At 42.0% G+C, this 16,473-nt stretch overlaps 1 protein-coding gene across 1 annotated transcript in view; it reads right to left on the bottom strand.

The window, feature by feature from the left end:
• Window positions 1–503: 503 nt before the first annotated feature.
• Window positions 504–16,473, bottom strand: part of LOC111972535 (gamma-aminobutyric acid receptor subunit rho-2-like) — a 32,413-nt gene continuing 16,443 nt past the window's right edge. Inside the window, exons 4-10 of the mRNA XM_023999537.2 lie at window positions 3,874–4,097; window positions 3,599–3,681; window positions 3,349–3,489; window positions 2,914–3,066; window positions 2,527–2,735; window positions 2,392–2,415; window positions 504–2,243 (exon numbers count right to left, since the gene is read on the bottom strand). Coding sequence (XP_023855305.1) covers window positions 1,935–2,243; window positions 2,392–2,415; window positions 2,527–2,735; window positions 2,914–3,066; window positions 3,349–3,489; window positions 3,599–3,681; window positions 3,874–4,097 — 1,143 coding nt within the window. The 3' untranslated portion in view covers window positions 504–1,934. The remainder of the gene's footprint in view (window positions 2,244–2,391; window positions 2,416–2,526; window positions 2,736–2,913; window positions 3,067–3,348; window positions 3,490–3,598; window positions 3,682–3,873; window positions 4,098–16,473) is intronic.

A 16,473-nucleotide genomic window follows, 5' to 3' on the forward strand; every position in this document is an offset into this window, starting at 1 on the left:
TAGGTGGGGGCAGCTTAGACATTCTCACTGAGGCTAATTTAATTTGATTTGTTTGTTTGGGGATTAAATGTGCTATGAATGCTCTCTAAAATCTGGATTACAGACAGACAGATGTACAGCACATGGCAAGATTGTCTCACAAACACATTATTCTTAAAGTGAATGCTGTATTTCCAGTCATCTTATCTCATAGTCGTTAGTAATGTTGCCTCATCCATAAGGAAACAATGACATAATCCAGCTAGGGTTGCAAAAATCCAGCAGCTTTTCCAAAATTCACAGGTTCTCCCAAAATCCTGGTTGGAGAATTTCAGAATTCCTGCTTATCACCTCTTGCTTCAGGGAATCTTCCAACTAGGATTTTTTAAAGAAGTTGGGGATTTTGAGTTACTGGAACTTTGCAACCCGACCTCCAGCAATTGAAAGATAATGTTTACAGACTTTTCTTTAGATTGAGAACAGGCAAACAAAATATGTATGGTCATGAATCATGCTCAAACACATTGACGGCAAACATGCTTTTAGCTTAAAGCCTTTATTTATAAATCTGCTCCAAAAAGCATACATTCTAAATATTCAGTCTACAGTAGTCAATAATTCAGTCAATAATTCAGTCTACAGTAGTTGTGCAGCTTGTGGACAAGCATCTGTATGAGGTGATTTGCGTTGGTTGAGCATTTGTCCAACATGCTGACATGTCTACAGTGGCAATATGGATGCCTAGTAAATCCAGCTCATGCTTGTGGCTATCTACATACTACATACAATACCATGTGTACTAATATACTGGTTGGATAGAATACTGGATATAAAAAAGCAATATGCAGTCACTTGTAATCCAAACAGTCAATCAAACAAACAAACACAAAAGATATAGCCGTGAAACCAGGTCACTTAAGGCTGTTCAAGTTCAATACATCACTGATAAAGGTTTATAAGTCTTTAAAACCCCTTCTGAATAATATACAAACAGAAACAACTCTTTAATTGGTTGATAACATTGAGTTCCTGAAACAAGCTGAATGATAGTTCACATAAGCATTCATTAATGGTACCCACCCTCACAATTTCTGTGGCCAGCCATGAAAAAACCTATTTAGCCCCATGCATTGTTTTTAACAACTTAAGGTATAATGGCATATTAGTGCACTAAACATTTATTAAGTAAGTAAATTGATAGGCCTAAAATGAATAAATAATTGAATAAATAGATAATGAATAAATAATTAAATAAATACTGAAATACTGTAATCTAAGTGAACATCTATGTGATGAAAATTCCAGCTTGTATAAATGTAGATTTAGATTTGTGTGTGGTTTGCTCAATCATGATCAGCTGTTAAAAATAATAACACCTGGTGCATTCCTAGAAGACATGAGTCTGTGGCTGTGTTTCAATTTGCTCATGAGCAATTGATGCTTGCCAAATCAACATAGTCGATTTAGAGGTCAAACCCTCACATTATGGATCAAGCTTTCTGTTTTCTGCTTAAAGAGGCAAGCTTGGGCAACACTTAGTCCATTTTAGAAGTGCGTATACTATCAGTAATACAGATACGGTTTTCCTGCTTTGACAGTACCATGAGTATAAAATTCATCATAGTTTGTGCTTGGACCTGCATGGTTGCGTAAATAGTTTATATAGCAAAAAAAGGAAAGCTGTACAGTTGAATCAAGTAGTAAGATGGTTGTAGCTGATGGTGAGGATAGAAGGGTGTTATCCATCTAGAGATCTGTGAAAACATTTGTGAGTGCTGCTGGTGAGCACAGGTGTTATAAGAAATCCACCACCTCAATGTGCATTATGGAGGTCATTACCACTTTGAGTCAATCAGTTTGTCAGCCAGAGTTAAATAACGGTCCTGTTTCATCTGGTACAGCAACATCAGTAGATTGTCTCTCTGCTGACTGTGACAAGGCTGTCCGGGAGAGCCTCAGCAGTACACAGACCAGTAGATGAGGTTGAAAATGATGTAGGATCCAGGAAAGATCATGCGGGAGTAGGTGTCTATGGCGTGGGTGTTCTGCATGAAACTGAAGCTGCGGAAGCGCGTCTTCTTCTTGGTTGCCGTGGACTCGTTGTCCAAGGAGATGTGCACCACCATGCGTTCCTGCTTCTCCGGGGGGTCCTCAGGAGCGGGGGCCCTGGTGTACCCGGCTAGACTGTTGGTGTCGGACTCGCTGTAGGTCCCGTCCACCATCATGGTCCCGGTGTGGGACATGCCACATGTGCAGGGGAGCGACTGTAGGGCAGAGAGAGAGAGAGAGCGATGGAGGGAGGGAGAGAGAGAGACAGGTGGGTGAGAGAGAGAAAGAGAGATAGAGAGAGATCAGAGTAGGAAAAACGATGAAAGGACTTGTAGTTCAGTGTGGTATGATGAGGACCTTTACCTGTTCTCTCGCCAGGCCCAGGGACTGTAGCACAGAAGAGAGAGAGATAAAGAGAAAGAAAGAGAGATCAGACTAGGAAAAATGCTGAAAGGACATAAAGAAGAACAGTACAGCATAGTAAGATGGGAACCTTACCTGCTCTCTGGCCTTTTCCCTGAGCTTCCGATCTTTCCCGTCCCTCAACGTTGTCAGATAGTTGACGGCAGCATATTCCAGCACCGATAGGAACACAAACACAAAACTGACCCAGAGGTAAATGTCCACAGCTTTGATGTAGGAAACCCTGGGCATGGAGGCGTTGACTCCAGTGATGATGGTGGACATGGTGAGCACAGTGGTGATACCTGGAGCACAGTACAACACACAACGTCCGTGTGAACACGAGACTCAAGGAAGTATCCTCATAGATATGAACCAACCAATCCATCTACACTCTTAGAAAAAGGTTTCCCCGCCACAGGAACAACTGAAGAACCCTTTTAGGTTCTAGGTAGAATCTTTTCTTCTAAGAGCGTATCTTACCTAATGAGACCCTGGCCGGTACGGCCCGACGGTCGATCCAGAAGGACACCCAGGACAACATGACCATCAGAGTGGCAGGGAAGTAGGTCTGAAGCAGGAAGAAGAAGATGTGGCGTCGCAGGGTGAAGTTGATGTACAGACGGTTGTACCAGCCTGGAGGGAAGAAGTGAAAGACACGTGAGATATCACCATAAATATGAAAATGGGTTTTGCTTCTCTGAAGAACTTAAGAGCAGATGTATTTGTACAACAATGTACTGTGTTTGGATTCAGTGAAATTGTCACATACAAATATCCATACAAACAGTCAGATAATATACTTCAATTTTGTTATTCAAATAAATGTTGACTTCTTGAGAAGTTGAATAAATGTTGACTTCTTGCAACATCCAGTCGTCATTTTATCCGACCCTCAGAGATTATTTGTGGTTCTACCTGTGCTGCTGTAGAAAGCCAGTCTGGAGGTAGTGTGAAACTTCTGGATGAGGAACTGAGACAGAGAGATCCTGTCATCCGTGCTCAGGGACTCATCCCCACTCTTCCAGTACAGCATGAGGTCCTCGTCCGTGTAAGCATCTGGAGACAACAGAAATGGATTTCTAATTGAAATCTGCCTAATGTACTGTACCGCCACACCAAATCCCTTCATAACACAGTGTGAGACAATCAGAGTACCACTACTTACAGCTCTCCAGCTCTAAGGTGCAGGTCTGTGAATCCAGAGGGAAACGACTGAAGTCCATGTTACAGGCAGCAGTAACCGTCACCCTTGGGATTCAAACACAACATCTTTATATCCACCACGACGAAAACACAAAAATGTCAACATGCTACATCCTCGTAGTAAAGTATGATTCTGTGAGATGGGTAGATGTGTGCTGGGAAAATGTGGATCAACTGAGTTCTGCGCTGCCATCGTAGAAATGACACAAAACGAAGCTGCTGCTCCAGTTTCCTCACCTGAGGCTGTAGAGCACGTGTCCGTCTGGGAACACCCTGAGCATGATGTTCTCAGTGGTGGTGTCGTGAATGAACGACCTCTTGGAGTGGACGAAGAACACATCAGGCACCCAGATCTTCTTGACCAGGCGCCCGTCGAACGTCATGCTCTTATTGGTTGTGCTGGGAAAGGACAGCCTCTCATCTTTCCAGTAGTGCCTCAGATACAGGGTCATGGTGAAGTCCTGCAGGTCATCGAAACAGACAGAGATGGCTTTTGGATTCATTTGTTAGTTGGTTGCAGCCTTGTATAAATCCTCTGAACCCATTCCTGGATTTAGAGTTCTAGATTAAGCCATTGATTGTATATGTTGTGATTACCAGGGTCTCACCCTCGCCCTGGATTATAGTGTATATTTATGATCAGATATACACTGAGTATACCACACATTAGAAACACCTTACTAATATTGAGTTGCGCCAAATGTTCCCTCTAAACTGCGCACAAGTGCAGTAGCCCAAAGACTGCCCCTTCACTCAACTTTCTAGAGCAGTAGTCACCAACCAATCGATCTCCAAGGCATTCCTAATCAATCATTTCTGTAAAAAACTCAACGATAAAGCCTTGTGTTCCTATTTTTTTTCTTTGTCTCGGGCTGTTGATGGTAGGTGCACCCGATTCAGCTGCCTTGCGCATCGGGTAGGCGAACTGTTGCCATTTTGAACCATTTCATGCATCTGAAGGTACACACTCTACCTTCCCTGTGGGCCCAGAGAGCAAATCAAGTGCACTGTAGGCCTACCGCTGGCCAATCTGATGGCTCAGATTACCGTGTCTGCAGTAACGTAGCAGGCATAAAAGAAAGCTACAGCAAAATTGATACTGTGAGATTTCAAAACGGTTAAAAACACGACTAGAGACAGACTGTCAACAAATACAGCAAAGAGATGCTGTTTTTATGAGTGAGCTCATGTTTAAGTTCTTACTCAGCACTGTCAACACTTTGTATTCAATACTTTTATAAGCCATAAAATGCACGTTCTTCCTATTTCCACTCAGCACTACAAGAAGCACTGCAGAAGTAATGAATGAGTAGGAAAGTGTATCTATAGGCTAGCATTGTTGTTATTATTAGTGGCTTGTGCCTTTTTTAATATTGAGGACTATTTCACTTTCTCTGTTCATGGGAGTAACAACATTCATTTGTGCATGAGGTGTGACTCGAGTCACCATCAGCTGTAAGACTTTGTCCCTTTTTGGCCAGTGTCAGTGGAGGAAAGGGAGAGCGGAGGGATGTTGAGAGGCTTCTGCTCTCTCCCTCCACTGAGACTGAACATCAGATGCAGGCACCATCAGCCAAGTAAAATACAAATAAAAAGCGAATTATTTAAATGTATGCTCACTCAGCTGTGCCTCATAAGTAATACAACAATGGATCTATTACTGGTGTGATCATTTAGCCTACCTCAAACTTAAAATGGCCCGAACAATAATGCATTAGCAAGGCAATTTTGCACAGCTAATATGCAGTGATAATGTATTGGGCCTATAGCTTACTACACAGACTGACTTGCTACAGTACTGTTTTTCATTGGTTAATATTGTATAGGCTTACATTTTTTAGGAAATGTTAAATACAATTCTGAGAGGTAGGTCGCGGCCTGCATTTTGATTCAGAAAGTGATCTTGACTAGAGTTTTCCCTGTTAACACTATCAAGGTTTCCCTTTACTGTGGCAATTGTGATTGAATCAACACAGTATTAACCACTTTCAATGCAACATACCGAAACAAAACTATGCAAGAGATTTTGTTGTAGGCAGAACGGAGTAGCATACATTTGTCATGACATGCCCTGGGGGAGGATAATAGCCCCCTCCTCTCTCGCTCTCTCTCCACAGTTTTATGACTTTATGACAGGTCATAAATACCTGGTAGAAACTGCCATGCAGTATTGAGAGAGTCCACCAGAACAAAGAACCTCTCTTGGCCAAACTCCTAATCCACAAAATGGGAGAATTAACTTCTTATGGCTGGGGGGCAGTATTGAGTAGCTTGGATGAATGAGGTGCCCAGAGTAAACTGCCTGCTACTCAGTCCCAGAAGCTAAGATATGCATATGATTAGTAGATTTGGATAGAAAACACTCTGACGTTTCTAAAACTGTTTGAATGATGTCTGTGAGTATAACAGAACTCATATGGCAAGCAAAAACCTAAGAAAAAATCCAACCAGGAAGTGGGAAATCTGAGGTTTGTAGGTTTGCCTATCCAATATACAGTGGGATATTGGTCATATTGCACTTCCTAAGGCTTCCACTAGATGTCAACAGTCTTTAGAACCTTGTTCGATGCTTCTACTGGGAAGAATGAGGGAAGGAGAGCTCTTTGAGTCAGGTGTCTGGCATGAGCTGACCACGCGCACTCCCGGGAGGACGACCTGCGTTCCATCGCATTTCTGAAGACAAAGGAATTCTCCGGATGAAACATTATTGAAGATTTATGTTAAAAACATCCTAAAGATTGATTCTATACATCGTTTGACATGTTTCTACGAATTGTAATGGAATTTTTTGACTTTTCGTCTGACCTGCGCGTCATCAATTTGGATTTTGGAACTAAACGTGCGAACACAAAGGAGGTATTTGGACATAAATTACGGACGTTATCGAACAAAACAAACATTTATTGTGGAACTGGGATTCCTGGGAGTGCCTTCTTGTCACGCCCTGACCTTAGAGAGCCTTTTTATGTCTCTATTTGGTTTGGTCAGGGTGTGATTTGGGGTGGGCATTCTATGTTTTGTTTTCTATGTTTCTTTATTTCTATGTTTTGGCCAGGTATTGTTCTCAATCAGGGACAGCTGTCTATCATTGTCTCTGATTGGGAACCATACTTAGGTAGCCCTTTAACCCTCCTTTCCCTCCTTTTCCCCTCCTTTCAGTGTGGGTAGTAACTTTGTTAGTGGCACTTAGCCCTGTAAGCTTCACGGTTGTTTTCTTCATTTGTTGTTTTGTTGGCGACATTTTAAATAAAAAGAGAAATGTACGCTCACCACGCTGCACTTTGGTCTTCCTCCAGCATCGAACGTGACACATCAAAAGTAAGTGAATACTTATAATACTATTTCTGACTTCTGTTGACTCCACAACGTGGCGGATATCTGTATGGCTTGTTTGGGCTCTGAGCACTGTACTCAGAATATAGCATGGTGTGCTTTTTCCGTAAAGTAAAAAAAAAATCTGACACAGCGGCTGCATTAAGGAGAAGTTTATCTAAAGTTCCATGTATAATACTTGTATCTTTTATCAATGTTTATTATGAGTATTTCTGTAAATTGATGTGGCTCTCTGCAAAATCACCGGATGTTTTGGAGGCAAAACATTACTGAACATAACGCGCCACTGTAAACTAAGATTTTTGCATATAAATATGAACTTTATCGAACAAAACATACATGTAGTGTGTAACATGAAGTCCTATGAGTGTCATCTGATGAAGATCATCAAATGTTAGTGAATAATTTGATCACTATTTCTGCTTTTTGTGACTCCTCTCTTTGGCTGGAAAAATGGCTGTGTTTTTCTGTGACTAGGTACTGACCTAACATAATCGTTTGGTGTGCTTTCGTCGTAAAGCCTTTTTGAAATCGGACACTGAAGCTGGATTTACAACAAGTTTATCTTTAAAATGGTGTAAAATAGTTGTATGTTTGAGGAATTTTTATTATGAGATTTCTGTTGTTTGAATTTGGCGCCCTGCACTTTCACTGGCTGTTGTCAAGTCGATCCCGTTAACGGGATCTCTGCCATAAGAAGTTTAATTCCCAAATAGCCTATAATATGTCATGACTTGGCCCTTTTTGGGTATAGCTAGTGGCTTCCCCCTCTCTCTCTCCTACACCCAGGTTCTGTTATCTGAGGTCGTAAATTCGTGGAGGAGACTCTTTCCCCCTGGCCATGCAGAAAGAGACACATAGAGAAAACAAAGGATTTCACATGACAAACTCCTAAATCCCCAAAATGAGGATTTGATACAAAATGTCCACTTGTGAGAAGGTGGGAATGGTCCGTGGACACTCAAGGGACAGGTATGACGAGTGTGTTTCATTTGGTGACCTCAGAGAGGACAGGAAACACACATGACTATATCTCTGAATGTGTACATTTCTCAATTATGAGGTTTGATTCTAATTCTTGTATAAAATGAATGAGTAAAGATGAAACTATTTGTGAAATGATGTAAAGTGATGTTAAACCTTAAATGAAAGAGAACTGTATTCCCTTTAAAGTTTAACTAAGTCATTGGCCTGCCCCCGTGAGCACAGACATGATCTGGCGTCATGGAAGAGCCCTTTTCTACTGTTTTCTAAATCATCTTCCGACCACGTGTACCTCGGTCAGCTAAGGGGGCACAGGTTGAGTTTAGACCACAAAAACTTCAGTGTCCGCTAAGGTTGCAATGGTTGTTGAATTCCTAACCATACCATGTGGAGCATTGGCTACATGGGTGGAAATGGTTCAACTCTGAGACTATCGGTCCCGACAGAATAAGAGCAAATCTTAGATACTAATTACTAGTCTGCAGCTAGAAATTATGTCAACCTGGGAAGCGAAGACGGACAACTGCCGAAACATCTATTCTATGAGAACATTTCTGAATGGTACTCTGAAGTATCCATCTAACCATGAAAGACTGGAATTAACGCTCTTAGCAAGGAAGTAAAAAAGAGACCCTATCCAGGGCCCGCTCAGTCAAGAAACAAGCCCGCAGGCTTTGTCTACAGACTCTGATACAAAGGTTGCGAAGAAAAAGGTCAAAAGCTTTGTTTAACTTCTTATGGCTGAAGGGGCAGTATTGAGTAGCTTGGATGAAAGGTGCACAGAGGTGCCCATATTAAACGGCCTGCTCCTTAGTCCCAGTTGCTAATATATGCATATTATTATTCATATTGGATAGAAAACACTCTGAAGTTTCTAAAACNTGCCCATATTAAACGGCCTGCTCCTTAGTCCCAGTTGCTAATATATGCATATTATTATTCATATTGGATAGAAAACACTCTGAAGTTTCTAAAACCGTTTGAATTATGTCTGTGAGTATAACAGAATAACAGAACACCTTGAACAGAAATGGCACATCACGTCGTTGCGAACAAACACTCCACTTTGTGGGGAATATGTCCACTGACTCTAAACGGCCATACCTAGAAACAGTCCTGAAGGACTGCTTAACTTGTCATGCGCTAATTGATTCGGGCGCGACAATATCGCTTATCTCTAAAACATTGTTCGATGATCTCAAAAGGGTTATGAAGCCAACTAAACGTTGGTTAAATGTAGAATGATGCGAAACTACACTTCCAGGGTCACTCAGACTACCTCGCCTCTCACATTGAGAGTCATGCTGAAACTATACTTCCAGGATGTATCGCTCGTTCACCCTGTGTATGTTACCAGCCTCGAATCTGAACCCCTGCTACTCGGAGCAGACTTGATGGATCGGTTACTCCCACTGATGAATTGGAAAACCAACCATGTATGGTCACAGGTCACAGTGCCTTCACTAACCACACTGTCTTCCCCTAACGCTAGCTGCAATGCAGTCATCCACGAGGGGTATCTGTCGCACCCCTTGGGAAAAAGACGTTTAGAAACCTCTTGGTGCAGAATCCGATCCAAGGAGATATTACGATATCTCGACACATTCCATCAGCAAACCTGATTGACCATTATTTTCATGATTTCGAGTCCCTGAGAATGAGCAACTTCTCTCCTCCTTGAAGTCGTGCAATACTGTAGTTGAGATGAACTTCTCTTGCTCTTTGAACACTTGCGCAAGCCCTGCGGCCATCTCAGCAAGAAACACATCAATGAGCAGAGTGTACTCTGCTTCCGATGACACATCTTCCGCTTTGTGGGGGACTGTCACCCCTTACAATGACATTAACGCCGTCAGTCCAGCAACTGACCCGATGACTCCCACTGGTAAAACACATTGTGATATCACAGACAGATATCCTCGTCTCAGTTCGCAGGTACTGAAGAGGTTGCCACACGCGGACGCTGTGGTGACTGACAGGCCTCGACAGCCACTGAGCATTTTGAAGCACAAACTCCAGGAGATTTGATTGAAAGGTTTCAGCCATTCTCATAACAACGTGGCCGCTGACAACTCGTACATAGGGTCCGACCTTTTCGTTTGTGCCTCGGATACCAACACCAAACACCAACCGCTGGTGGGGGGGGGTCCCGAGCCACAAAGGGGTGAATAGTAGCCCAGACCCATGATGAGCCTCATTGAGGCCGGTGAGGGAGGGGGGGGTCGAGACTACGTGCAACACCGTATGAGGCCGTCAGAGCAGAAAACAAATCTAGTTGTAAACTCCCCTATGAGAACAGTGAGGAGCAGACAGGCCCCTAGATGGGGATCATCTTAGAACACATCTAAGATATTACTGAGGTGTTCCACACTAGTTGTAAAAGAAGTCCAGTGGACTTTCACCTCCAAAACAAATGGAAAAAATAGCAATGCCTTTCCATATGTAGTTTCAACTACAATACAACTAGTAAAGTACTTTAATCATGTGTTCCGGTAGGATAATATTTCAGAATAAATCGGTAGGATAACTGATCCCTTGAGTACCAATACCAATGCTACAACAGTCAGTCCAGCAACAATCAGTAAGAGGATTAGAGACCTCATAAGTCAAATTGCTATTGATAAATAGTGACAGAGGAGTTAGTAGTCACTCAGATTGCAACACGTGTAAGGGAATCTCCAGAACACTCTTCTGATGGTCAACACACATGCCACTAATATATAGAACCCTCCATTCAGGAGGAAAGTTATTAGAAGTCATGAACCATGATCACACCGCGTACGACTGGTTCAGTTCTTAGAGAGTACTTCTGTTGTGAGGTTAGCTCCTCTGTGGATAACATAGCTATGAAATAGACTCCTTCATACCTATCACCGCTACAATGATGTAAGACACAGTGACTTGTAGGAAAACTACTACAGGTCCCCTTAACATATGTCTTGAGGTCGACATTGACCTGGCATTGACCTGGAGATTATCTGATGACGTCAGACTCATTCTGGCATGTGCGCTTATGTAAGCATAAACGCAGACGTACAACAGAACATTCAATGAGGATTTATGCTCGGATCACTTAAGGGTCTGAAAAAAATACCAGCCTTAGTAAAGTTGAAAATGTACTCTGAGGCCATTGACTCTACACCTACAGAACTCACCAGTTTCTCCACAGAGGTCCATAGGTCATCCCTGTAGACTGCCCGAAGCTGGTGCCTTGCAGCTGTAGACTTATCATGTAGTTATCAACTTAGGAATAAGTGCCTAAGCAACACACCGCACATTAGGAACACCCTAGATATGACATTAAACAATGCAATGATAGGGTCATTTTGCCAGGACCTTGGACGTATATAGAATACAGTCCAATTAGATGATTTTGGTGTGATAACTTTATTTTCTATATCTTTTGTTTATGCTTTCATTCCTTTTCATTTCAGTTCCTTTGACACGTAGGAAGTGATAGAGCCATAAACAAGTCCCCATTGTTAGTTCTTATTTTTCAGAGTAAATAACTCGAGAAGCTTTAACCAAGTTTAATCATTCCCCAAGGGTTCTGTACAGCTGTAAACAGACAGCAAACGATTTCAGACATCACAGTTTATATGCATCCTACTTAAGACACTCCTCTTTCCCTCCAATCCTTACATTTTATGGCTCTCCACAGGAAAGAAGGTAACCAGATACCAACCCTGATTACTCCCTTAAGGGAACTGACCTCCACCCTCACCTCCTGACCTCAACCCCTCCTTCACCTCTCCACAGATATCCATCTGTCTTCCCTATATCAACACATCGCTCTCCTCTCCTCCATCAAACACATTCCAAAGCCTTCTGGCTTTTTACAAACTCTTTCTATTCAAGGCTTTGTCTCTATCATTTATTTAATATCTCAATGTTCAAAGTTTAGCCGATTCCAACACCATACAACATCACTTAGTGCCACAAAGCCGCTCATTTCGGAAGAAATGTAATTTAGGGACGCACAATATATCGGTGACCATATCAGAATCGGGACGATATTAGCTAACAATGCCAACATTGGTACGGCCCAATGTCTAGTTTAACACCGATGTTAAAACCGTTGTCAAAGCTATCGTGCATACCTATATAACGTAGGTACATGACGTAATAACACCACATAAAATGTTGCGCTACACGTGCAACACAGCATTCCTAACCTAGCCCACACAGTGTCTGCTGTGTGGATCGAGCAGTCAACAAGTCGGGCAGGTCATTTGAAAAGATGAAGAAATTTCTGCAAGACAACTCAAAGGCGAAATCCATTAAAGCCAAGATAATTGAATTCATTGCCCTTGACAATCAACCGTTCTCTGTCGTGGGTGAGGTTGGCTTTCGCCGACTGGTCGAGCACCGGTACACATTACCAAGTGCGCTATTTTTCAGATGTTGCCCTACCGGAGTTAGACAGTAATAGCGTCACTGCTATTAGCTTCATGACATACATACTGTGGAACGTCATTTGGGTCTTTGTGTGTCAAAAAAGATACAGTAGCACTGTCAAAGCTGTACAAAAGTCTGCAAAACAAGCAAACACCGGCCACGAACTATGTGTTTACAATACCGCGTTGGTAATAAAGCAACTTCTGGGGTAGCTATCTTTAGCTTGGTACCTAGCTAGCACCAATACAACCAGCTGAAAACAATGACCAGTAGAAACTACAGTCATTTTCATTATTCTTAGCAATGATTTAGGAATTCATGTGAGATGTATTAGCTAGGTTGCCACGTCTTGTTCGCCTATTGAAATTGAACTTCAGTTCATGAACATAAATAGCTAGCCAGCTACTTAACCCTGTTGCCAAAAGCTAACGTTATAAGCAGCCAGCTAGCTATCTCTGGCTAGTGACGCTCGACGGAACGGGTTATGTGTTGTGAAGCTAGCCACAAATAGGATTAGGCACAATAGTGGAATTTGCAGTTTGCCTTCAAAAATAAAACCATGTCATTGACAGTGATGCAAATTAATACAAACAGTAGAATTATGCCATAACTTTTATTTTGAAGGCTAAGCGCAAAGTCCACTATTGTGGCTAATCCTTATTGTGGCTAGCTTCACATAGATGGGTCCGCCCACCATTAATCAAATAAGAACTGTCTTATAAATTAGGGTTATTTTAGATGACACCTAGCTATATAGTTAGCTAGCTAACTATAGCTACTGAAACAGATTATGTCGTGTTATTTGACACATCAAATAGTGTTATTTGACGTGTATCTTTTTTGACACGCAAAGACCCAAACGGAGTTCCATAGAAATCCTGATTGAGAATGAAAAGACTGAACAAATCAACAATGAAATAGGTTTGTGAAAGAAATAGGATTTTATTATATTTTACTGGTAATGGGGACATACGTAAATGCCAACAAAATTAATTTTTGGTCAGTGTGGTGTGTGTGTAACCTTAATTTAACTAGGCAAGAACAAATTCTTATGTTCAATGATTTTCAATGACCAACCAGACATCCACTGCCCATCCTTGTGGTGTACTGCTCCACTTTCAGAGAGCCTACCAAGGTCAACCACCAGAGGGGGGACCGCAATGATGATCCACAACCAGGACATCACGTGGTCATTATTTTTATGTTGTTTTGCAACTTGCAGGATAATCACAAGATTCAACCCACCAGAGGGGGACTGTCATGATGTGCCCTGGGGGGAGGATCATAGTCCCCCCCCTCTCTCTTTCTCTCCACAGTTTTATGACTTTACGACAGGTCATAAATACCTGGTAGAAACTGCCATGCGGTATTGAGAGAGTCTACCAGAACAAAGAACCTCTCTTGGCCAAACAACTAATCCACAAAATGGGAGAATTAAACAATATTTCTACTTTTGAGAATGGTCCATGGGCAATTAAGGGACAGTTATGACCAGTGTGTTTCATTTGGTGATCTCATGAAGGACAGGAAACACACATTACATTTACATCATTTAGCAGACGCTCTTATCCAGAGCGACTTACAAATTGGAAAGTTCATACATATTCATCCTGGTCCCCCCGTGGGGAATGAACCCACAACCCTGGCGTTGCAAGCGCCATGCTCTACCAACTGAGCCACACGGGACTATACATAACTGTATCTCTTAAAGTGTACATTTTTCCAGCTATCAGGTTTACATCTAAATATTGTGAAACATATGTGATTAAATATGAAACTATTTGTGAAAAGATGTAATGTGATGTTAACCTTCTAAATGAGAGCGTGGGTTTTTCATATAAAGTTAATCAAATCAATGGCCACGCCCACGTGAGCATAGACGTTACGTCAGCGTCATGAACTGCCATTTTCTCTGAAATGTATAAAACCCACTCAGGGCACAATTCACACCAGACCACACAAACCCCGGTGTAAGCTAAGGTTGCAAATGGTTGAATTTCTGTGACCAAAACATGCCGGGTGATGCTGGTGTGTGAAGTGGTTTAAACTTCAACTCTACCAAAGGATAAGTCAGAGAACGTCGTCCCCACATTGGAATGGCTACAACTCTATAGACCATTAAACCAGACCGCGGGTAGTTGGCTACACGGCTGGAAATGGTTCAACTCTGAGACTATCGATCACTACAGAATAAGGGTGAAATTCTAGGCGACACGAATTACTAGTCTGCAGCTAGAAATTACGTATACCGACAACCGCCAAATCAACTATTCTATGAGAACATTTCTGAATGTTACTCTGAAGTATCCAGTCTATCCACCTACAACCACGAAAGACATTGTGACTTCTAGGAAAGTTAACCAGAGACTCTGATGAACTCTACAGGACGATCGAGGAATCCAACAGAGAAGACAACAACGACATACGAGTGTAAATATATATACATTGCAATTATTCTCGATTGAGTGGCCGTTCATGTGCAAAGGATTAGCATTTCAATGAATATAATTATAGACTGTGTGTAGTGAATCCATTTAGTCTTTCCCGCTCTCTCAGTCCCCACCCCGTTCCGTTGACTACCATGCTGTCATATCGGCTTAGCCCACTAGGGACTTTTCTATCACTGTTAGTAACCATTATCTACTGTTTGTTTGTTATGTAATGCTGTGTGATTATTTTGTTAGTTAGTAAATAAATAATTAAGCAAATTTGTTTATTGCTGATTCATTATGGAAACCAGGGTTCATGCAGATAACCAAGAATTGTACAATGTTTGGAATGAGACTAATGAGGTAACAATTAATAATTCATAAATAGAAGACTAATTGATAAGATATGAAAATATCTGAAGTGTCGATTCGGGAAATAGAGACTCTATAAACATTTTCCCATGGTGCCCCGACTTCCTAATTAATTAAAGTTTACATTATTAGTTTAATAACGTAATAATAATTACACATAGAGAATTGATTTGATAAAATAACAGTCTTCACATTTAATGATAGTCACAGACACGATACAGTGCATTTGGAAAGAATTCAGACCCCTTGACTTTTTCCACATTTTGTTATGTTAAAGCCTTATTCAAAAATTTTCAGACCCTTTGATATGACACCGAAATTGAGCTCAGGTGCACCATGTTTCCACTGATCATCCTTGAGATGTTTCTACAATTTGATTGGAGTCCACCTGTGTTAAATTCCATTGATTCCAATTCCAGAGTTCCTCTGTGGAGATGGGAGAACCTTCAAGAAGGACAACCATCTGTGCAGCACCACCAATCAGGCCTTTATGGTAGAGTGGCCAGACGGAAGCCACTCAGTAAAAGGCACGACAGCCTGCTTGGAGTTTGCCAAAAAGCACCCAAAGGACTCTCAGACCATGAGTCTGATGAAACCAAGATTGAACTCTTTGGCCTGAATGTCAAGCGTCACATGTGGAGGAAACCTGGCACCATTCCTTTGGTGAAGGCTGGTGGTGGCAGCATCATGCTGCAGGGATGTTTTTCAGCAGCAGGGACTGGGAGACTAGATGAACGAAGCAAAGTACAGAGAGATCCTTAATGAAAGGTCCTGAGCGCTCAGGACCTCAGACTGGGGTGAAGGTTCACCTTCCAACAGGACAACGACCCTAAGCACACAGCCAAGACAACGCAGCTGTGACTTCGGGACAAGTCTCTGAATGTCCTTGAGTGGCCCAGGCAGAGCCCGGACTTGAACCCGATCCAACATCTCTGGAGAGACCTGAAAATAGCTTTGCAGCGACACTCCCCATCCAACCTGACAGAGCTTGAGAGGATCTGAAGAGAAGAATGGGAGAAACTCCCCTAATACAGGTGTAGCGTCTTACCCAAGAAGACTCAAGGCTGTAATCGCTGCCAAAGGTGCTTCAACAAAGTACTGAGTAAAGGCTCTGAATACTTATGTAAATACGAGAAACCTGTTTCTGCTTTGTCATTATGGGGTAGTGTGTGTAGAAACAATTTAATCCATTTTTGAATAAGGCTTTAAAATAACAAAATGTGGAAAAAGTCAAGGGGTCTGAATACCTTCCAAATGCACTGTATATGGATCTGTGCCATTTACTTTGAACTGGATTGTGCTTGCAGCATGAGCAATCGTG

This window comes from Salvelinus sp. IW2-2015, linkage group LG14 (genome assembly GCF_002910315.2).
Source record: "Salvelinus sp. IW2-2015 linkage group LG14, ASM291031v2, whole genome shotgun sequence".
In the NCBI taxonomy this organism is placed as follows: Eukaryota; Metazoa; Chordata; class Actinopteri; order Salmoniformes; family Salmonidae; genus Salvelinus; species Salvelinus sp. IW2-2015.